General features: G+C 36.3%; 1 protein-coding gene across 2 annotated transcripts in view; it reads right to left on the bottom strand.

Moving 5' to 3' along the window:
- The window catches only part of LOC306842858 (uncharacterized protein), a 38327-nt gene that overhangs the window by 6728 nt on the left and 6296 nt on the right, over positions 1-25303 (bottom strand). For both annotated transcript variants that reach the window (XM_079374006.1, XM_079374007.1), the window contains exons 2-7: positions 8772-8943; positions 6145-6325; positions 5516-5576; positions 2890-3002; positions 2299-2549; positions 1624-1772 (exon numbers count right to left, since the gene is read on the bottom strand). In XM_079374006.1, the coding sequence (XP_079230132.1) occupies positions 1624-1772; positions 2299-2549; positions 2890-3002; positions 5516-5576; positions 6145-6325; positions 8772-8943 (927 nt within the window). The remainder of the gene's footprint in view (positions 1-1623; positions 1773-2298; positions 2550-2889; positions 3003-5515; positions 5577-6144; positions 6326-8771; positions 8944-25303) is intronic.

The following is a 25303-nucleotide window of genomic DNA, read 5'->3' as shown; positions in this document are numbered from 1 at the left end:
CATGAAGATCAGTAAGAATTTTCATTATTGGGTTAACTATCCCTTTACGGTGTCACAAATTTGGCAATTTAATCTAGTACAGAGTGATTCACAAGCATGCAACATATGCAAACATATAATCCAGGAAGTTATAAAACTCTATGGAATAGAGTTCTGCACCTGCAGTTACAGGAATTATGTCAGTAACGCAGAACCAGAAGTTCATCCACCTAGTCGCACTTCTTCACAGCTCAAGTAACAAATATTTTTGTAACGAGGAATCAATTTAAGGAGGAATTCATGTAAGTGCTATACATCACTGCTATTAAAGTCTTGACATTACAAGGTTATTAGTGAAGTTGTTCGATCAACAGCTATCTTGGTAACATCTCAGGCTGTTATTTTTTAGTCATGCAAGTACATCTTTCAGGTTCAACAGAGAAAACGGGGAAATTTCCAAAACCTATTTACAAGACTGAAATTACAATAATCTAATCCAGCATTACACTTTGTGGTCTTAATATGCATGTGAAATTATTTCAGGGTTAGAAACTGAGAATCATTCTTATTTGGAACCGGTTCCACCTTTAAATGAAAAACTACCCAAACCAAATGACTTTCAGTTCTTGAACATCCATTCTTCCACAAATGCAGAACTACTACTCAGTAGTGACACCACACTGCCGCTGAATGATGTGAAGCATACAGCGCAACCATTCCCAAATGAATCAGTCTGGGTCTTGTTAGTGAATCAAACACAAAAAGTGTGAATAATTCAGCCCAGTTCAAACAACTCTTATGAGCTGGTTGAAGAAATTAAATACTGTACTGTTTATTTGTACTGTAGGCCTTATTCTGCAGTATCCAGAATCCATATATTTTTGTTAATTTGCTATTTATTCTTATGCACATACTTGTAGGATTTACAAGGAGTTGCGGCTGAATTGAAATCAGGGGAAAGCATGAAACTGCAGATAAAACTTTTTTTCTCTTTTTTTGATGTCAAATGGAGGAAAGGCTTAGGCTGAATAAACTGCTTTCGTGAGGAAACAGCTTATCTCATAATGATTCGACAGGCTTTCGGCTATTCTTCAATATGTTTGCCATTAAAACTTTGATTTGATTTAAGTCTTCACAATGAAAAAAATAGTTTTATAAGAGTATCACTGACAACGTTGCAACAGGTAGGATTGTTGATGTCATTTCTTGTTCATTTAGCAGTATCTGCAAACAGCACTTTACATACAAGTCTGACTGCAACTCAATCATGTCAAAGCTATAATGTGTTTGGTTATCAAGGCACACGTGATCCAAGTTGACCTTCATGTTTCTCCAACAGTAGAGCAGCAGAGGTTGATATATTTCAATCTGAGTGAATATTTTATTTTTCCAGTGCTCTGTGTATATCAGGGCTGTCCGAACTCAGTCCTGGAGGGCCGGTGTCCTGCAGAGTGTACCTCCAACCCTAATTAAACACACCTGAAGCAGGTAATCAACCTCTTACTAGGCATACTAGAATCTTCCATGCAAGTGTGCTGAGGCAAGTTGGAGCTAAACTCTGCAGGACACCGGCCCTCCAGGGCCGAGTTTGGAAAGCCCTGGTATATACATTTACTGCATGGTTTTGGATTTTTTTCTACTGACCGTCGTGCTAGAATTGCGCTCATCTCTCCCATTAGGCCTCCTCCTCCTCCGCTGGGCATAGACACACTACTGCGGCTGCTGTCTGCTTTAGGAGCTGCCACACTGGCCGCAGCACTGCCACCACCTGCTCCGCCACTACCAACGTCATCCTGCAGGAGGAAGCACTGAGTCAATCACAGCAGCCAGGAACGAATGTATGCAAAACATCATGGGAGAACAGGCTACACATTTTAACTACTGATCTAAAGCTAAATAGATACATTTATATGAAATGTCATCTTTGTGAATGGATAGCCTGTTTTTTTGTTTGTTTTACATAAAGTATGTATTAAGCATTTAATGATAAATTTAAAAAATTGTAAACGTTTAGTATACAAGTTCATTGAAGTTTAATAAATTCTCTGAATTCTCCGACATGAAATAAAATTATTTTTTTATCATATTTCTTCCTTAAAACACGTTTCTGTTTTTTTGATTGCGCATGAATCATAAGGAAACGTTATTGCACATTTAAAAATGTGTCATCAAAATGTAATAACTTGCTTTGCCTCTAAAAAGGAATTTCATTTTTAGGTGATTTCACCAAGACCGTAAATAACGTTACCAGGAAGTGACTCATTGCTTTGACATCTGGATATTGTTTCACTGTGATTCTCTTGTTACTCATTGTCTCACCTTGGGCACTTTGCGGAGTTTGGCACCTGCCAGGGCAGCAGCGAGACCACCGTCACCTGGTCCTCCTCCCTCGCCTCCACCTCCGCCAGAAGAGGGCAGAGGAGGAGCAGGTGGAGGTGGAGCTCCCCCTCCTAAGGGAGGAGGTCCAGGTGGTGGGGGAGGTCCAGACGGAGGGGGCCCAGGAGGAGGTGGAGGTCCAGGGGGAGCCGGAGGACCTCCAGGGGCCAAAGGTGGTGCAGGAGGAATGACTACTGTAGAACAAAAGCAAAATTAAGTTATTAAAAGAAGTTATCTCAGAAACAAAAGGTAGAAATTGATTTAACCAATAATTTTTGCATTATCGCAAATAATGTTAATGCACATTCATTATCCTATTAATTATGTTCTACTTAAGAATGCAATTAGATGTGGTTGTAAATAAATAAATAAAAAAAATCAGTGACAGCCCACTTTTTAATAGATTTCAAAAAAATCTTCTGTAAAAATTCTGAGCCGTGAATGAATCTGCTTTTTGGTTATCAGGACAGCAATGATCTCATAATCCAACTACAAAAAAAACTTGTTTGTTGAGGTTAAACACATTCTACTCACCTGGAGCTGCTTGTCGTTCTCTTTCTTGTCTTTCCCTTTCCTGTCGCTCTCTCTCTTGTCTTTCTTTTTCTTGTCTCTCTCGCTCTAGCTGTTCCATCCTCTGTTGTTCCAATCTGCAGTAAAAGACATTAAGGCATTGCAATTATTTTGATGTTGCAATTTGAAATGAGATTTGTGAGTTGATAAGCTAATAATACATTAAATCACACAAATTGTAAAATTTAAATAAATTGTAAAATAAAATCTAAATAAAACACTAAATATGATTGTTTATCTGCATGTCATGTGACCAACAAAGAATTATAAACTTGAAATTTGTTGATAAATCACTGAAAAATTAACTTAAAGGGGTTACTTAAATTAAATAAGTTAATAAAATAATAGGGGGGTTAAATGGACTATAAAAGTCTGATTCATTTATGACAGTCTTATTAAAAACTCTTGAGTTGAAGTCCAAATCAGTAAATTCAATAGGAGTGACCCTAGTCTGTCACTTAACTTAAATTTCCAGTAGATGTGGGATGAGATGGCGATTATTATGTGGTTTACTTATTTGTAATCACTCTGAGACCCCTCAAATGATCAGTGTGCATAAAACATGACTTCAAACTTGAAACATGCATGTAAACATAGAAAAACATTTAATGAATACTCTCTGTAGCAACACTTACAAGACTGCAATGTCAAGTTTCATGTTAAGTCAAGCCTCTCTGAAAGCCATTCAAAATATTTCAGTCAAGTCAAGACATGAGTCAACCAGCTCCATGTACAGTCTTTATCAAGGTAACCAAAACAACTAGACAGGCAGAGAGAGAGAGAGAGAGAGAGAGAGAGAGAGAGAGAGAGAGAGAGAGAGAGAGAGAGAGAGAGAGAGAGAGAGAGAGAGAGAGAGAGAGAGAGAGAGAGAGAGAGAGAGAGAGAGAGAGAGAGAGAGAGAGAGAGACGAGTGCAGCATGTTCTGGAATTCCAGTCTCATTCCAGAGATTTGGAAAATAATTTCAGTTTTCCACTGCTGCCAGGGATGTTTTCTTATAGAAGAAAAAATTAAATTTTTTCTTCGATAAACATTATTATTAATGCTAATAAACAGATGGTAAATTAAATTACATTTATTCATTTTGCAGACGCTTTTATACAAAGCGACTTACAATCATGGAATACATAAAGCGATTCTTCTTAAAGAGGCAAACAGACAGGAAGTGCTTGTAAAACCAAGTTTCAGGCATTGTTCAAATAAGTACAAGCTAGAAAGCGAAGGAATAAATAAAGAGGGGTTTTTTTTATTTCGGATGAAGTCAAGTAGTGTCGAAAAAGATGAATTTTCAGTTTGAAAATGGTCAGGGATATAAGGTGCCGAAGGCGAGTAATTATGTTCGTACTCATACTGAATGCATTCATGTTCAGAAGCATGAAATTGCATTAATAATACTGCAAGGGCATTTTTATGCTATTAGTGGCACACTAATTTTCGGCAGTGCCATAACTTTTGTAGCTTGTTTTAAACCAATAGTTAAGGTATGAATTTAAATTTTGCCAAAATTTAATTGCCAGAAAGTCCATTGTTTATTATCAAAAGTGCTGTAATTATATGATGTATGTAGCAAAGCTCACACAGAAGTCGCTTTCAAACCAATCAGTTTTCTGTTGGTCAATGTGGCAAAATTCATATGACCAATTTTAACAGGTTACAATCTGTATGGGGAAATCCTTCAACCTCATGCGTAATTCAGGTTTACATGATTCCCATTTAAATGAATGGGTTTCGCGTCAAAAAAAATGTGACCAGTAGATGTGAACTTACTTTTGCTAGAAGAACTCTTTTAACCAATCAAATTAAAATATAGTAACCTACCACAGCTGTGCTGTAGCTTTAAAAGTATGTTTATAAACAATTTAAATTTAATTTGATTTAAATCAGAGCTGCGACACTAAAAAAAAAGTTTCAAAAAGTTGTTTCAACTTAAAATAATTTGTTACCCCCGCTGACTTAAATTTTTTAGTTTAGTCAACTTGAAATTTTAAGATACTCAATGTTAATTTAAGGGACAAATTAGGGTCAGTAAGGGTCACTTAACTTTTTTTTTTCCAATTACTAATTTAATTAATCATTTTAAGGCAACGGGTTTCCTCAGTTTTTTTAAGTTAAGTCAGCATCACTTTTTACAGTGATGTGAACAATGCAATTATTTAAATAAATATCTGCTTTATTATTAAGTTGCCAAAAAAGTACAAAAATACAATAAAAATAAGATTTTAAGTTTGAAAAGACACCAGTGTTTCATTTTTTTTTTTGCCTGCAGTCTTGCAGACTGAAAGAAGAGGAGAATGAGGCAGGGAAGAAGGGGATTTAAGTGTCAGAAGGCCTGACCCAGACTTCTGCCCCATCACTTCAGGGGCTCACGGAAATCTAAATACTTGAGCGTTAATACCAGTAATCCCTTGAGAGTGTGTGCTTGTGTGCATGTGTGTGCGCATCTGTAAATGAGGTCAAAGACTGACCAGGGAAACCATGACTTCAGGCAATTCACACGATGCCACAGGAAGTGAACAAACTTCACTTAAAAACTTTACTTCACATAAAACCGCTTTGTTATGTACACCACTACAAATAATCTCTGTTTTTTACCTTCTCTGTTGTTCCAGCTCTTCTGGGGATGGTCCATTGGACAAGGGTCGTGTGGGGAAACCTAAAGACAATGCAGTTATAAAAGGTTGCATTGATTTTTTTTCATTATACTGTCATTTATTACCCAACCTCATGTCGTTCCAAACCCGTAAGAAGACCTTCGTTCATCTTCGGAACACAAATGTAGATATTTTTGATGAAGTCCAAGAGCTTTCTGACCTTGCATAGACAGCAACACAACTACCACGTTCAAAGCCCAGAAAGGTAGTAAGGACCTTAACCTTAATTTTATGAACCTACGAGTCTTTATTTTTGTTCTTGTTGCGCAAAAAAGTATTCTCACAGTGTCATAAAATTACAGTTGAACCACCGATGTTACATGATTTATTTGAACGATGTCCTTGCTACCTTTCTGGATCTTGAACGTGGTATTTGCGTTGCTGTCTATGCAGGGCCAGAAAGCTCTCGGATTTCATAAAAAATTACTTAATTTGTGTTAAGAAGATGAATGAACGGGTTTTGAATGACACGAGGGTGAGTAATTAATAACAGAATTTTCATTTTGGGTGAACTACCCCTTTAAAACATATGCTCTGTAACAATGGTGTGAAAATGTGCATGTGCATTACCTCCATCAGGCAAGGAGTTGAGGACGTCGAGCGCATGCATCATGCCGTTGGCGAACAGCACTGCATCTTCCTTGGTGCCAAAATTTAGTCCCCACACCTGCCGAGCGTCCCGCCACTGGTGAAAGTTTGGCGTGGCCTGATTATATTTTAATCCCTTTACAATTGGACAGTTTATCACAACCTGTACAGGAGAAGACACAATGTCAAAATTTAAGTCAAATACACAAGTGCAGTTTCTGTTTTCTGCTATAGTTAATTCAAGAAGTGAATTATTCGTTTTGACACTCATTTTGGTGTCCAGATGTATTAAAGTGCCCCTATTATGGATTTTTGAAGAATGAGACAAATCGGACCAATCACCGCAGATTATAGCGTCACGCAAAGGAGGGGTTTGGAAAAATGAATCGTTGAGCATGTAAGGTAAACATAAATGCATATTATAAGACAATGAAAGTGTTTTTTGACCTTGCATGCATGTCAACTTGTTGTTGGGGACTTTCAAAACCAAAATATGAACCTTTCATTACCCATAATAGGGGCACTTTAATATTATTTATTTATTTTTAAAAATGCAATACATAAGACTAATACATTAAGACACCTCTTGAGATGAATATATTTTCAGTTTATGGATTTATTTACTTTATCTTTTGTGAGGCTTTTTATGGCAATAATATAATTAGCTGTTGGGATTTATTTATTTATTTACTTACAAAGAAGTAATTATATTTTAAAGAATACAAGATTTGAAAAATGTCAAATTCAAGATGCATTCTTGTGTTCAAAAGTGCAACTGAAAGATATCAAAATGCAGGTTAAAAAATCTCAAGGTTCATAAAAAAAAAATTTAAGATTTAAGTGTAAACAGACCTGGGACAAACATATGTTCAGCCATATGAAATGTATAAACAATATTTCTCTTTACATTAATTTTTCTATTTAAGAATTTGCTCTGCCATCATAAATTATGTATTAAATGATCTACATCATGGCGATTTTCTCAGCAAATATGTGATTAGTTACAGCTATTTACATTTTTTTAAATCAATCCTAGAACAACTCATCCAAGAACTTGACACACACTTAGATTCAAATATATTTGAATGTGCCAAAAGACTTTCTCCCACCCATCCTTAAACTTCAACCCCAAAGCTCAAACAGATTTGTAAACTTTTTGCATATTGCAACAGAAATAAAAGTTTGTTTAACAGATCATCCAAGAGGTGGCTCCACCTCCACAGAATCTCGGTGAGTGTGAGAGATCGAGTGTGTGTGAGCGTTCGCCTTTTAGTGAATGTGCTGACACCTCTCTTCTCTGTTTGTATTACAATCATGAATTCCACAAAGTAGAGCGGAGGAGAGAAAGGGAAGAGAGAAGAAGAAAATGTCCAAAAAAGTTCAACATGACAGCAACAAAGAACACTGCCATCAAAAATACAGAACATACAGAACAGAATAGCAGACACTACACAGAAAGAGCTGCACAGAAAGAGACAAAAGTCACTGAGTCATTCAGACAAAGAGAAATGAGTTTGTGGATCAGACAGATGGAGTGTGGAGAGGTAGAGTCATGGGAATGGGGGAGGAGGGCCTAACTGGCACAGGAAATGGTTTGGCTATCTTACAGGAAACAACATCTACTTTAGTAGTCATCTCTGGGGAGCATTCGTGTCTGTGCGTATAGAGGGCGACAGTGCTGGGAGGGGAACAGAGAACTCAAGATAGAGGGATGCAGGTGATGGATGGACTGTAAACTCAGAAATTATATTCTGGCAGTTAGAGCAATATTTCTTCTTATCATAAAAATAAAACTATTATAAATGTTGAAAACATTTGTGCTGCTTTTTGTCATGAAATCTTTTTATTTATTTGAAATCTTTTTTAACATTATAACAACACGTTTTATCAAATGAATGTATCCTTTCTGAATAAAAGTAATCATTTATTTTGGAAAAAAGTACTTTGTGTTGACTTTAAAAGGAATATATATCAAGACAGTCTTATTTCTAAATATATATATATATATTTTTTTTTTTTTCTCTGCTCAGTGACTTTGATGGAAGGTAAAGAAAACAGAAAATCATGGATAGGAATTGTAATTAATTAAATGTACTTCTGATGGAATTATATCAGTTCAAGGGTTTTGATGGGGTCATTTGGATATGCATATCAAATCTGTTATGGACCACCTTTGTTTGTACATTTATCTTTTTATTTTTTGTCTTTGATGCTTGACATCTCAGTATGTACTCGCTTTTGTAACATGGGAAAAACAGCGTAGCCGTTCTGCTAAATTTCTCTTTTTGTAATCTTGAGGAAAAAAAATTATGTGGGTCTGGAATGACATGAGGGTCAATAAATAAATTATTTTAAATTTTGGTTGAACTATCCCTTTGCCATTATTAAGATGAGCACGGTATTAGACTGCACTATGTGCTGCTGGTCTTTAGCAAGTGAAAAGATTTATTCTGAAAGACTATTTAAAGTGTGAGCTTGAGGCAAGGTTTGAAAATACCTTTTTTCCAGTTACCCTGAATGTGTCAGCCCTCTGCCGTGTTACCTTTAATGAAAAATGGTTTGTTTGTCTGCAAGCCCACGCTACATCTGGATGACTGTAGTTTGTTTACCTGCTGGTCGGTCTGCATCTTTCGTCCCACCACTCTGAAGGCGTTATTGCTGGGGTTGTGGTAGATTTGGACCCTGCTGAAAGCTTGGGGCCCCATGCCTGCCGGGACCCATTTCTTATCGGCATCATTGTAGATCATCACAGTGGCCCGTGCCTGACAGATACTTGACTCACTGTGCATAAGAAAGAAAGAGAGATGATATTAAATACATTTACAGTGTATAAATATACCTGCTATTTAAAACTGCAAGATAGGAGAGAAAAGCGAAAGAGAAATGGGATACTGGGAAAAGGATGACAAACAAAGGGGGAAGAGAGACTCCGATATAATGAACAAAGAGACAAGTGTGGTTAGAAATGTGTGAGGTAGGAGGAGAAGTCTGTCTGATCGAAACAAGCCCTGCAAGTACCAACAATGGGGGCTGACAAAGACAGGAAGTGCTCAACATTCCGATGCTCAGGAGAGAAAGCAGGTTCTAGAAACATATTGGCCATGTATCACATTACCACACATAAACGTACAAACAGAGCCGGTTCTTAAAGGAACTGTTTAAATGGAAATTCTGTTATTTACATGTTTTGATGTATATGTGTGGCGCTTTCAGAATAACCATTTCGGACAACATGAGGGTAAGTAGAGGTTGACCGATATATAAAGCCAGTACAGGCCTATATGATATCACAGTGGATCCCATGTAGTTCTTGCAGTCTCTACTAATGAGCTGATAAGTGGAATCAGGTGTATTAGATAAGGGAGACATACAAAAGGTGAAGGGCAGGGGGCCCTCCAGGACTAGTTAGGAACCACTGTCATATCACACTATTTAATTTACTGAAAAATGCAGCATCTCATTTTTTTTTTATTATTATTATTATTTGTACATCATCAAAATGGTACAAAACTCATTCAAATAGGTTAAATGGTCCTGAAAAAAAAGCCACACTTGTATTGTTCGTGGTCAAAAGTGGCTGCGTTGAAAATGAATGGGAAGCAAATTTCATTTAGTGGAAATATTTGGTACTGCGCACACACAAAATCTTACTGAAAGCTCTTAATGAATTCTTTTGATCAACCTCAAGTTTGTGATTTACAGCAGGCTAAATATATATATATATAGCTGGTCTATGCTCAAAAAGTGGTTAACAGGTAATGAATGGATCATAAATATTCCATAAATATAATTTTGTATCATAAAAATACTCTAAAAATACAAAATATAACAAAAAACATTATGAACCTGAAATATAGCCTAGCGCATTCATTTTACAAGATAAAAACGCCATTCTTGACCACCACACAAGCAGCACTAGAGAGACAAACATAGTAAATGTATAACAATTTCTGAAATTAAATGCTTATTTTACATTATACTAAAATAATTAGAATAATTTGGAAATTATTTTTTAAAATAATAATAAATCTGCAAAATAAACATCCTTCATACAAAAAGTCTCGATTCAAACCCGCCAAACAGAAAAGCTTATTGGTTGAAAAGGCTGAATACATCCAATGGCGATATATTTGTCAACCACTAAGGGTGAGTGGGAAAAAAAAAAAAAAAATACTGTTTTAATTTTTGGCTGAACGAATCAGAAATCCACTGATAGTGAATGGAAAAACCCAGCTGGATTTGTCTGTCACAAACATACAAATAAGGATATCATCGGGAAAGGGCTGTGATGTCATACTGACATCATCTTGCTTGTGGGGTGCGCATGTGGCAGCGCAATTGTGCCTGGACTGTTTATAATGTCTCTAAGAATTAGATCGGACACAAACAAATCATCTTCAAACTCAAATGCTGCTGCGCTGGCTCCTTGTTCACATTCTTCCATGTTTATTCAATTAAATCCTTTGACCTACACTCACAATTAAAGGCAGATTTCTGGAGTCTTTTGTATAGAGAAAGAAGACAATGAATAGATCAGGGGTGCCAAATCCTGCTCCTGGCGATCCACTGTCAGTCAAGTCAATCGCCAGGAACAGGATTGGGCACCCCTGGAATAGATGTTCATAGCGGTTCCATTAACTACATTTTGGACACTTTTGGTCCTGTGAACAGAAAATAAACCTAATACACTTTTCAAGCTCTCCTTAGATTATTCCATTTGTCCTCTAATAACAGTGGACATACAAGCATCACAACAGAAATGTGTTATTCTAATATTTTTTTGCTCCAACTACAATTTTATTTGTGTTATGTTTCCTCATTTTCTCCCTCATGTTTTGCAAAAAAAAAAAAAAAAAAAAAAAATAGCATTTTGTGGTGGAAATTCAATATTTATGATTTTTGGAACAACATCTTAAAATCTGTTAGTTTCACGGTGTAATTTGATGAAAAATACAGCTCGGATGGAAATGACACAATACAATTATTCTGTTCACACATGTTCTTTGTTTTCTGGTGTTTCACTGAAAGTCGTGTTGAAATGGTAGCCAACTACCCTAACATTTGATAAAAGCTTATCAGGGGCAAAACTGTTTGCCGAGAGGGAAATGACACAACAGAGGGACAGTTATTAATAAAAAATTAAAATAAACGCTTCAAATAAAATACATAAAAAATATAAATATAAAAATATCATAGAAAATATATTTATTCATATTTTCATACATTTTAAATGACTAAATATATGTAAAATGGCTTTTCAAATCATAAAAGGCACTGAAAAGTAAAAAATTCATAATATAAACAGTATTATAAATATGAAATGAAAAGGCCTGACATAAGTGACCAAAGTCACCTATATTTAAAAGTTTTCCTCATTTTCTCCCTCATGTTTTGCAAACTGTGATACAATCTCCTCTTCTTGTGGCATCACACAGAGGCCACAGCCCACTTCCTGCTCCAAGAAATGCCGAATAAGGACTGACTATGGCCTGTCGAGTGGTTTGTACGCACACACACACACACACACTCCTCGTGCCCAGATGTTGATTGCTATTGGAGGGGAGCTTAAGTTAACCAGATGAAAGGAAAGACGGGATAACAGCAATCACAGAAAGAACAGAGGATAAGTGAAGGAGGAGGGAGATCGGGATGAGCTTGGCTTAGAATCAGCCATACTGTTATGTGAAATAAATACATTTTTAATATGGGAAGGGCTAGCTGGAACTAGGGACGAAACTGAGTGTGTGCAGTGAATTATTAATGAAGAGAAAGGCACGCACACACATACTGTACATAAACAATTGCCTTCATGGACAGATAACAAGCAAATGCACGCTGTATGAAGCATTCATGACAGTAACTAAATCCATACACACAAAACAGATCTAATAAACAGCATTATAACCTCAGACCCAAGGCAAAAACAGGCATAGAGAAAATGTACATTTTACATTGTATCCTTCACACAATAATTAGCATTTTGCATAAATTCTCACACAGACATTTAGTTATATTTTTCATTTATAAGTTTGAGTTGATGACAGATTTAAATCCATGCCAAATCATGTCAATTTAAAATCTTATAATAGGCAGAAATAATTAAACATTTAAAAATAAAATACCGAATATAAGATGTTTAATTTTTTCTGTCTGTTTTAATTGCCAATTTTGCCTTTCCTTTATGGTGACAATTTATTTTTCATCCTGAGTTTTTATTGGTTAAATCACTTAAAAACAAGCTGGACTTTGTCTTGGAAACAGTGCCATGGCAAACACATGCTCTATAGACACTCAAAGTAGTGATAAATCAGTATATAAGTTTTAGTTGTGCTTTCAGTAAGCCGCTTTGTGTAAAGTTTAAGTACGCAGCTCTCTAGAAATTATCTGCAATTTAAACATAACAGACTGTCTCTACTTTAAATATACATGACACTCTACTATAGAACCACAAATTGCCAGTTTCCTAGGAATGAAGGAGTTAACAGGAAACTGCAGAGCACGGCTGAAGAAATGCCTGTATAAGGCTGCGCAGACAGCTGCCCTTGAACACTAACAAGTAGAGTCAAGCCCACTAATCTGTCTGAAACTCTCGCTCTCCTTCATCTCTCCTTTAACGTCTCAGATATGTTCTGTTCCCCTCTGTTCACCTGGTTCTCCAGCTCAACAACGCCTCAAAGGTGGAAGTTAAGGGCTGAATGGTCACAGCGTAATTACAAGTGACTCACTGAGGAGAAGATACGCAGACTGGCAGATGAGTGTTTGGACAAAAGAAGAGAAGAATGTGAACTCAGAATGTGTCATGCTTTATAGCGGTTTAGATCAGCTGTCAAGTCTTGCTTACAAAGTTACTCTGTATGGGTTTTAAGTAAATTTCAGTAAATGCTAGCACTCAAGTCATCTGGTTAAGCAATCATTGAATGGTATAAATAGAATTAACAGCTGGGCTAAAACGGTTTTAGATTTTGGTTATATTTGATTTATAAGAGGAGGTGTGAAAATTACCTACTGCCAAAGTCTTCAGAGAAATTGATGGCCAAGAAATAAATCAATCATAAATACATTTCAGTCAAGTACTCAAGGATGAAGAGGACAAACTAAATCGAAACTATATTTTGAAATATTTTGAAGTTGAATGAACACATTTTTTCCTGACCCATCACTGCTGTCCTTTCCAAGTACTCAAATATTTGGATACTTGTGGCTATTTATAATTAGAACTGGAGAAAAAAGCATATTTCCATGGGTGAAATTCTAGATCTGCTTTTCCACTCATATAAGTGATTTCTAATGTGTTCTGAGAAGCTATAATGTTGAAATGACAGGCTACTGGAAATTACGTAAAAACAAATCTTACACAACACGTGCCTACCTGAATGCCAACATTCATTTTTTTCTAATCCAATTTTATTTTCCTCTCTACTGGTCAATGTTATTTTGAGAGAATATGCTACATTATTACACTGCTATGGCCCACAGACGTCCAACATTTACAGTGTAACATTACAACCACTATGTTTTTCATTAACCACATTTCCATATTAACTAAAAGACTGAGCAGCATTAACTTTTCTTAATCACGCTTTCATTGAAGAGGACGTGTGTGAGGTGGCTTAGTGGTTTATACAAAGGAAAATACAAAGGTCAATGGTTCAAGCTCAGTACTGGAAGAACTATCACTGTTGAGAAAGACAACTAAACTATAATGGCACAGAATGATTCTCATATGAGAGCCGTGATATACTTCCCAGAAATACGATATGATAACTGCATGATAGACATCCAAATGAACATAGTATTACTATGGTTTAAAAAACATGGAACGTTTTGATGTTAGGAATCAGGTTTACATTTTATTTTAAGGACCAATTTATTAAATAGTTGCTTATTAGCATGAATATTGCTAGCATATTGGCTGTTTATTAGTACTTATAAAGCACAAATTAATGCCTTACTCTGCATGGCCATATTTTAGATTAACCCAACCCCATACCTAAACTTAACAATTACCTTATTATATATATAAGCAGCAATTTCAAAGTTTGTTCAATAAAAAGTATTCTCGTAGAAAATTACGGTTGAACCCCTGATGTCACATGGATTATTTTACGGATCTCCTTGCTACGTTTCTGGACCTTGATCATGTAAGGACCCTTGCTGTTTATGGAGGGTCTGAGAGCTCTCAGATTCCATCAAAAATATCTTCATTTGTGTTCCCAAGATGAACAGAGGTCTCACGGGTTTGGAACAACATGAGGGTGAGTAATTAATGACAGAATTTTAATTTTTGGGTGAACTATCCCTTTAATCATCTGGAGCTTGCTAAAACTAAAAAAAATGTATATTTATTTAAAGTACCATGACTCATTCCTTTGTCAAAACAAATAAATCCAAAACCAATTTCAATCAAGATCAAAGAACTTAATTGGTAATTCAAAGCTGAAGGAATGTCTGTGATGCCGGTCAAAGACAGTGGCAAAGCAAAGCTAAAGCGCCTACTTGCTTTGCTCTATAGTTATTGTAACTTTTCTCTTTGTCTCTCCACTCTCAAGTCTCAGCTTGTTGTTCGAAGTGCTGTGGGCTACAGCTTTTAGAGTCTCTGTAAGAAGTACTGAATCATGCAAGAGTCAAGAGTCACCTTAACAGTTCATTTTGCCTTTCTCCTCTGTGAAAAAATCTTAAACACAAATCCCAAGCACAATTTCAAGTGGCTTTTTTATCCCTCAAGGGAAAATTGCGCAAATCAATTTCAACCATAAACTGTGTGTCCTGTGAAGTTTGGATCAACTGTTTTTGTGTGCTTTCTCACAACACGTCCCATTTTTTAAATGATTGACAGTAGACAAGCTCAAAACATTTTAGGCCCGGTTTATGCCTGTATTTGTTATCCACTTCTGACTTGATTGACAGAAATGCATCTTAATGTCAGGTGTAAACAGGGCAAGATTTGCCATATCTTGGTCAAAAGACATTTCTGATGAGGCTCTACCAGGCTGGAAAAGAGTTTACGGTCCACCACCTACAATTGGAAAACATTCAAATCTACTGTTACTCTATCTAGGAGTGGTCGTCCAACAAAAACACTCCAAGAGCAAGATGTATAATAGTCAAGATCAAGAAGGTCACAAAGAACTCCACAGTAACATCTAAGAATCTATAGGTCTCGCCAGCATTGGCTATTGGTCAGCGTTCTATGTGGCTAGTGGCAAGGTTAGTGCTCAGCATTCCATAGCAGGAAAGCAAAGAGCAAGTCACTGCATTTAGTTGGAAATAATGGGAAAGTCTTGAAGGTGGTTGAAATAGAAGAATGTCATGTTTTGAAAGGCCTAATAAAAGTCCTTATCTGAATCCAACAGAAATGTTGGGGGAAGCACTCGAAGAGAGCAGTTCATCCAAGAAAGCCCACAAGCACTTTTTTCCACAGATAAGTGTTTAATTGGTTTAGGTTTTTCCAGACATTCATTCTTAAGTAATTTTGCTTAAGTAAAAGACACAATGTAATTTGATTCTCTGTGTTGAAGATGATGACTTGGACTAAGATCTCAACTGCTTGTTAAATGTATGCAAAAATGTATGCAAAAGTCTTTAAAAGGACAATTTTGCCATCATTTACTTACATTTCATGTCATTCCGATCCTGTATGACTTACTATTTTTTTTAAAGTGTTTTAGGTCTACATATTGAAGCTTACTAGGGCATTGCTTGGAATCATGTTCTTCCAAATATATTCATATTTCACAGACAAATAAAAAGTTTTTACCAATGTTTAACAACATGAAGGTCAGAAATTATGGCAGAATTAAAATTTTTAGGTGAACTATACCTTTAAAGGCTCACAAGCTTTCTATCACTACTGTATTTTGATCTAATGAAAGTGAATGGGCTGTCAAACTCCATAAAACTTATTTTTGACTTGTTAACCATATTTCAAGTTCAATTTTTGTCATCAATTTCTATTTTGAACCATTAGATGTGGCACTGATCAACTTTGATTTGAACATCAGACATTCACTTCCATTGTATGGAAAACAAAGGCCAGGACAATCCTGAAAAAAGTACCTTTTGTGTTCCGCAGAAGAACAAACATCATACAGGTATGAGGCTGCGCAACAGATAACAATTTTCACTATTGAGCGATCTAGCCCTTTAAGACACAGCTTCCTCAGCATTCAGTGAAAGCTCTTTGAAGCAGCAACAGAACAAACACATTCCTCCTCCTTCACGTCCCTGGCTGGCACTCCACATGGCCATATTTGGCCGATCAAACACGGCAGTAGGTTTTTGCTCTTAATTCCTTTTACAGGTTGGAGCATATCTCCCCCTGACAGATATTTTTCCTGGGAGAGCCCCCCTTCACAGGGAAGAGGAAATCGAGAAGAGGCAGCCAATCATTCCGCTACCTGTTGTCCTAACACGCTCATCAGTAAAACTCCAGGGGCGCTTGCAGTTAATATCAAGTGGACTGAGTTAAAGAACCAGAAAGACAAATTTAATATGAAATTCCTGGAGTTAATAATGCAGTAAATGCGATACATTACTCAAGATCTGTTGGGGATGAATCGTCTGGTCTGGATACGCTGATCTGCAACAGAACGGCGAGAGTCATGGCCAACGCTGGGGTCAGACACCAGACATCTCAGGACACCAGAACAATTTATCTCAGGCTGCCCATATGACTGTGGCACTTAGCCTTAGAAACCAACAGCAACCTCAAACGAGATCACTTGTATTGTATTCATTCATTCTCATTTGACTAAGAGGCAAACTAAGGGAAAGAAAATAAAGCAGTATCTGCTGTGGGAGTCAATAACTACAGCATTTACAAAATACCTAAAATAGCTAAAATAAGAAAAGCCAATGGCCTTTGATTGGCATTGTGCTACTGTTACTCAGGGCTGCGTTTCCCAAAAGCATCATAAGCCTAAGTTGATCGTAAAACCTTTGTCATCAATGAAGCTACAATCAACTTAGGCTTATGATGCTTATGAACGCAGCCCAGAATAGCAGGTGGTATTACACTGAAAAAAATTGCAATTTTAAGGCCAATTCACACTGCCCCAACAAACACCAACAACCTTCGAGTCACAGAGAGTCAAGTAATACCGTGTCTACACCGGACGCGACAGCTGTCGCATTGCGCCACATCCAGTGTAGACAGCGTCACCGAATATAATCAACAGAACCTCTATTGTATTTTGTCGCATTGCACCGCGCTGCTCGCGTCTGGTGTAGATGGTGTGTAAGTCTGATTGGGACGAAACTGATGATCCTGTAACCACAATCAAAATTTTACTGTTAATGTCTTTGTGTGTCATTCTTCGCCTGAAAAGACGACAAATAAAATGAAAGAGGCCGTGGGTGGAGCACGCTTTAAGTGAAATACGCACATCGTCATGGCCATGTCAGAGTTTGTTGTAAAACCCTTTCACACTGCTCAGACATTCCACGACCCAACAAACGCTGACTAAGCATGTTCAGTCGGGTGAAAACAAACTTCAACCAACGCCAACAGGGGTAGCACACTGATCCAACAAACTCCAACAGACTAGTTTGTTGGAGTTTGTTGGCATTTGTCTGTGCGGTGTGAATTAGCCTTTAAAGAAGACAGACTCAAATAGTATTTTCTGTTAAAAACTCCAACAATCTTTGGTTTATTTACAACTTTGAAAAATCTTTAATAGTTTTTATAGGAGAAAAAAAAAAGCATTCTCAATGTTTCTAATATTTTAAAGGAATGATTCACCCAAAAAAGATAATTCTGTCATCATTTACTCACCCTCAAATCCAAAACAGGAGTTTTTTTTTTTCTCCTGTTGAACAATGTTTTTTTGAAAAAAAAAAATTGAAAAAAAAAAAAAAGCAATGTATTTCGAAACAAATTGACAATGACATCCATACTATTAGAAAACACTATGGAAGTCCATGAGTACCAGAAACTGTTTGGTTACCCACAGTTTTTTCAAAATATCTTCTTGTGTTTAGTAGAGGAAAGAAATTCATACAGGTTTGGAACAACATGATGGTGAGTAAATCATGACAGAATGTTTATTTTTGGGTGGCATATCCCTTTAAAATTCAAAACTCATGAGTTTGAATCAGTTGAATCAGTCTCACTCATGTTCTTTTTTTTTTTTTTTTTTAGTAGTAGTAGTATTAGTTAGGGCTGGGCGATTTTTCCGATTTTACGGATTAATTCGAATGTAATGTTTTGCTATTTTATTTGGTAGAAATCAAGGAATCGTGATTTTGATTAGAAATATTACCAAACGTTAGAATTAGACACTTTGACAATATTCCAATGATAACAGTAAAGAGAAAAGAACGATCCAACCGCATATCGGCGCACGTGATTAACCGCTCGTATCGCTAGGTGCCATTCACACAGAATGTGCTTTTGTGTTGAGAAAGATGCGTCGCGGGCAGTGGAATAGGAAAAACATGCAAGAAGATGGGAGTGAACTTCTTTTAACTTGAGAGCTGCATTTTTAGAATGCTATTTCATGCAAGAGACGCCGCAAGAGACACGAGTACAAGAGTCAAACAACGAATACAACCGTCAATGTTTACATAGAAAAAGCAATGGAAAAGCAGCGCAAGCTAATAAAAAAAAACCTGTAACTACTACTTTATGTCTGATATTTCATGTTTGCATAATGCTGACAGGCTGAAAGCTGCTGTTGTTTTTACGGAACATTCATAGTTAATATTCTACTGGTGTTATACTTTCAGTCATTCTGAATTTGAATTACCTTGACTTGAGATTTTTTTAAGCATATTATTTCTGAACATTTAATATGTTTAAGACAAGTTTGTACAAGATGTAGTTATAGTTCATGCATCTTTTCTGCAAAGATATTTAACAAGTGATTTGTTTAAAGGTGACAAATCATGAAAATCTGAATTTTCTAGGTTGTAAGTGCTATAACCGGGTCCCCGGTGCATCTACCAACCAAGAAAATGTGAAAAAGATTAAACCAGTAACTTTGTTTTGGTAAGCCTTTTTCTGCAAGCGTCTGAAAAAAACGAGTGTCTGATTTCGCTCCACTAGTGACATTGCAAAGAGATCTCATAATATTACCACCCCTTAAAGTTTCCACCCATGGTGCCTTCATTTTGATTTCACAAGCGACAACGGTGTACCAATTGCTATGGAGAAAGTTTGAGCAAAGCATCATTACAGCACAGAACACTATATAGAGTCCCAGACTCAGAGGAGACAAGAGAGCAGTGAATTTATTGATTTATTTACTGTATATTGCTGCTGCCACACAGATCTAATATAAACGTGCGATTTCTTTCCCAGCTGTTTACATTCACAGACATTACCGACTGGTAACTCGTGTGTTTTTAATGTAAACCTGTGTGTGAATGAGAACTCAGTTTAGTACTCACATGCTGTGACAGCCGCTTTCTGTCCGTGCGCACCAAGAAAACCCTATATCAGAAGTTTAAACTAATATGGGTTTAAAATGCATGATTTCAATGCGATAAACATGATAATCAGAACCAAAACAGATGTTTTTTAGCAGGTACGAGCTGTAATGGCACAGCTCTAGTCTGGAAAAAGGGGCAGGAAGCAGCAGTTCATTTGCATTTAAAGAGACATGCACGAAAACAGCCTGTTTCTGCTTCCACTCAAAATAGGCATTTTCCAAACGATATAGTAAATGATCTGTGGGGTATTTTGAGCTGCAACTTCACAGACACATTCTGGGGACACCAGAGACTTATATTACATATTGTAAAAAGGGGCATAATATGTCTCTTTTAACATTTACATCATGTTGACAACTTCATGTGTGGTGCACTTCGAATATAATTTTCTTTAATTAGAGGGTTAATAAAGAAAACGCTACTTGAATCATGTTGTAGTTACATTTTCAAGTTGACTAGTTAAAAATTGTACCAAAAAAAAAAAAAAAACGTTCTGAAAAAAAAAAATTATAATTTGAGATTTAAATTTGACATAATCGCCCAGCCATAGTAGTAGTAAATAAAGTTAGAATAAGTTTTTTTTTTCTTGCCAATACAGTGCTATTGAATTTCTTTACATCTGTCTAGACATACTCGGAGACATGAGATCTGTGCTAATAAAGACTAAATCATGGACTCCTTTACCAGCAGGTCCATTAAACCCCATTACACTCAGTCTCTCTCTCTCTCTCTCTCTCTGAATATACAGAGCGTGTGTGTGTTTGAAACGGTTGTTCTCTGCAGAACAGCTGGTCGTTATGACATTACCGCCTGTGCACATGGGTCTCAGTGTTGTGTTATCTGAACACATATGCTGAAAGAAACAGTCTTCAAACAAATAAGTGTACAATGATCGGTAAAACAGAATACGTCACAGTTTAAAGGTTACTCTTATGTGTGAAAAACCGCTTGGGGCCTACAACAACTTCCTGCTGTTAAAGAATGAATTGACAAGCCACACCAGACCCCAGTGAATAAATTTAGCTGTTTCAATCAGGAGCTTTGTTGGCACCATGAGGTATCAGCTTTCATGTTCAGCTGTTCAATAGATTAGGATTCGGTTGGTTTCCTGGATGCCTCTATGTAAATCTGGCTCTAACGTTTTTTTGTTAGTCCCAGAGCAACACATTTCCTTAACATGAGGGGTTTCACAAAAATCAAACGATGAGGTCCACATCACAAAATAAATGCCACAAATTAGTTCAGCTGCATTTCTTTTCTCAAACATATCCATCTTCTCCGACTGTTTAGTATTGTACTTGTCCTGATATTTGGCCATTTTAAGTTCATCGTCATTTGCCAATAATTTTGTATGATTGGCCAAAAAAAAAAAAAAAAGTATCAGTATGTCTTTCCATCAGCAGGGCAACCAAAACCTGTGCCATTCAACTCCACACAGGTTTCCCAACATCTTTTTACTAAAGAATTTCCTTAATTTGTAGAGTCAAATATTATTATGGTCAGATTTTTTTTTTCAATAAAATGTAGACAAAATTTCACAATCAAATATTGAGTGTGTCTTTATAAAACATGTTATAACAATCTCAAAAATAAAATATTTTACTGCTAAGTGTAACTAGAAAGATATAAATTAGTAATATGATTTTATGATGTACAGTGGTGGCCAAATTTATTAGAACACTGGTATTTTCACCAGCTAAAAAAATGGCTTTAAGTCAGTTATTTCCATCTTTTCTAACCTTCTTATTTCTAGCCTTCTAGGTAGGTTTCTTGAAGCATCTTGGAGACGTTGCCACAGTCTAAAATGAGTCAAAATGAAATATTTGGAAATGTAAACTAATATTTCCTACTGACACACTACAGCAAGAGATAGAAATAACTGACTTTAGCTGGTGAAAATACTAGTGTTCTAATAATTTTGGCCACCACTGTATATGCATTTTCTTATATAATTTATATTTTTATTACGATTGTCGTTATTATTATATTTAACAATACTAATATTTATTGTGATCCTCAAAGCCAACATAAGAAAGCCCTCAGAGCTTCCCTTTTTGCTGATAACAGCAAGTTTATAAGCACTTCTCATAACAAGTTTAGAAAGATGGTGTGCAATTTCTGTTGAAAATGGAACTACTGACAAAGTTCGCCTGCCCATGTTTGCGTATTTAATAAATAATTGACTAACTTAATTGTACGTCCAGCTTCCAATAGCACTGTCAGTTCTATTTAACACATTTTACCATATTTACATTATTTTAGTAGAATATCTTTCAAAGTCAGCAAATTATTTTGTATAAAGAGAATTCAGTCCTGATAAACATGGTTATTGTAGAACAGAGTCAATTCAAATGACAACAAAACGAGCAATGTGGTTATTTTGACTTGAACACCCACAAACATTTAACAAAAAACTGATGGATATTGCCAGCATTTAACGCTAGAGGATTCTGTAAGCAACTTGTGGCAATTCAAGCACCTAATCGTATCTAAGGGTGGTTTCACCAGCCATTCAAAAGCAATCGAGCTGGATAATGCACCAATCAGCAAGTGGCGAGGGCGTGACAGAAGCTTTGTAAGGAGGCCAAGCTAAGCGGTGTGACTCTGGCCGAGCGCCAGGCTCCTAACAGAACAGAGGCCAACGACAGTGAGCAAATACACAGGGTGCACGGCAACCCCCACTACTGATCTAACATGTTAAAGAGATCTCTGAAACATCTAAATACATTTGAATACAGAAAGAGAAGTGAGATTTTAAGTAATATTATTATTATATCAGTGGTGCAACTGCGGAAGTCTTTCAAGGATTTCCACAATTGCACAAATCCAAAACGGGTTCTCCACTGTTGCTGTAAAAGTAAAGTGCTGAGCAAAAAAACCTTAGTTACAGAAATATTTTTTCAAAGGGATAAAAAAAAAAATAACCATAAACAAAGGATTAGAACTAAAAGGTACCAAAGTACCATAAACAAAACAAACCAACAAAACTTAAATTACAGTATCAAAACAGAAATAATGGTAAAACATACAGTTATAATTTTCAAATACATTATTATTAGTAGTAGAAGTATAAAAAAATCTAGATTTATGTTATTGCTAAAATCAATTCCTCTGTGGAGGAACGGAATGGGATTTTTTACCCCTGAGGACTATATAACCATCTCAGTTGTTACAAGCTGCTTTACTGTAAAGTAGCCATACAGAGAAACCCACTATGCTGTCTTAATTTTTCAGATTTTTCTAAACGTGCTGTGATTTGCTAATAGCAATGAGATTTGTATGTCAAAGTACAGCACTGCATGCAAGACTGTAATGGCTTTAAGGCAGTTATTCTTCATATATTTTAAGCCATTTGAATACGTAAAAGCTCAGTTAGATCAATACGCATTTGAGCTTTCAATGCCTATGTGTAATTCACGACTAGCATAAGAGCTGCAATTCCAAAGATTTACGATGGGCCAGCACCAAAAAAAAAAAATACCAAACAGAATCAGGACATGTTGAGGCAAGAAAGGCTGTAATTATACAACCAAGTCTGGTTCATGACGAACAACACTTGTAATCCAACAACCATTTTTGGTCTCAGTCATAACACAAGACTGTATGATGATACACAAGTGGTGTAGGATGGGATGTCCTCTATGCACAGAATAATTAATGACATTATTGAAAATTAATCCTCACTGTGCATTACGCTCTCAGCAGTATTGGGCAGCAGATTCTCTACAAATAGTAAAGCTATTTGAGTTAGCAACGATTTCAAAAATAGCAAGTTACCTCACTACTGAGAAATCTGATGTAGATTTCCAGTGGAGAAACTAATTGTGTGCAAGTTTATGAGAAAGTAAGAAACAGAAACTCGTTTCTTTACTAGTTTCATATAAATATCAAAATGGTCATTTATGGAAGGCTGTTTCTGCCACTAGACAACATTTTTTATAGTTGTGTTTTATTTTTTCCTCACAAATCAGACTTTTTTCAGAATTGTGTTATATAAACTTGCAATAAAAAAAATTGTCGCAATTGCAGGTTTGTACCTTACAATTTTGAGAAAAGAAATCAAAATTGTGGAACAAACTCACAATTGCAAAAAAAAGTCAGAACATTTTCATGTTTTTTAAATTTTTGACTGAATAATGTCTTCAGGTTCTTCTGTGGTAGGATGTAAGGATCTTAATTTGGCAAAGTGACATAAAACTCTAATGTGGTTAAGGTTTGTAATGCAGTTCAGAACTATTTTTCAACCATGTACAACTGCATCTCTGAAGTAATCAACACCACAGAAGCAAAAGCACATCTATTTATATAGTACTTTATACAAAACAGATTGTGTCTTAGCAGCACCCTAGTAATAAACAGGAACATAACCGTTTTAATGTTAATCATTATTAAACTATTTCAATATCAGCTATAACAAAAGCTCTACAGACAAGCATGTCATTATTCAGCTTAAGTCAATCTGTCAGTTAATCAGAATCCAGTATTCAACATCATGGTGTACATCTTTTTTGCTTATCCTAAGGTCCATGTCTCCTTTAATGGTCTTTCTTGGCAGTGACCAATTCCTGTAAATGTACTTCAACAAAGATTTACATTCAGTGATGACCACTTAGTGTTGATGAAGACCAAGTGATATGCAGTATTTGACCTTAAGCTGACCCCCTCCCACAAGCCATAGTTGTGAGGCGAGAACAACTTAAAATGTGAGGTCATTTATGTCTGCATATCATCATCCGTCATCAGCTGGAGTTTACCAATTAAACTGGTTTTTCTCCATTAAAGGAATAGCTCACCAAAAATGAACATTTCCTGAAAATGTACTCCATCACATATGTAGATGAGCTTGTTTCTTTATCGCTTGCTCACCAATGGATTGAATGGGTGCCGTCAGAAAGAGAGTCAAAACAGCTGATAAAAACAATAATCCACAAGACTCCATTCCATCAATTAATGTCTTTTGAAGTGAAAAGCTGTGCATTTATAAGAAACAAATCCGCCATTAACCATTACTTCTGGCCAAAATACCAGTCCGTAATCCTTAGTAACGCTTCCTCTACTGAAAAAGTCAATGCCCTGTTGTCCTCTCACATCAAAAGCTACCAACTGTTTTTGTTTAAAAAAAAAAAAAAAAAAAACTGTGCTTGATTCAGACAAGACAACTTCTTAATTGAAGACAGCAATATTATACATAGAGGACTGGATGATTTAGCCGGAAGCAAAGATTTGAAATTAATGATTAATTTGTTTATTGCAAACACAAAGCTTTACGCTTCACAAGACAATCCATGGACTGGAGTCAATTATTTTTCTGATGTTTGGACTCTCATTCTGACGGCACCCATTCACTACAGAGGATCCACTGGTGAGCAAGTAATGCAATGCTAAACTTCTCCAAATCGGTTCTGATGAAGAAACAAACTCATCTACACATGGGATAGCCTGTAAAGTTTCAGCAAATTTTCATTTTCATAGCTTTTTTCCCCAAAACGGAATCAATATAATTGTTATGCATCGCTGGTTTCTTTCTTGTCGTTTATCCTGCAAGTAATTGATGTAACATTTTTCTGGACCAGAGGAGGGCCACAGCCTGAGAAAATAAAGAACTCTTACGAGAACCGACACCTGAACTTTGTCTCACAAGCCTAAGATCTTCTCTCAAGACAACACACCCAACTGAGAGAGACAAAAGCTCCACACCTTATGCATTTCC

This window comes from Barbus barbus (genome assembly GCF_936440315.1).
Source record: "Barbus barbus genome assembly, chromosome: 23".
NCBI classification, from domain to species: Eukaryota; Metazoa; Chordata; class Actinopteri; order Cypriniformes; family Cyprinidae; genus Barbus; species Barbus barbus.
This window is presented reverse-complemented; position numbering and strand designations above follow the sequence as displayed.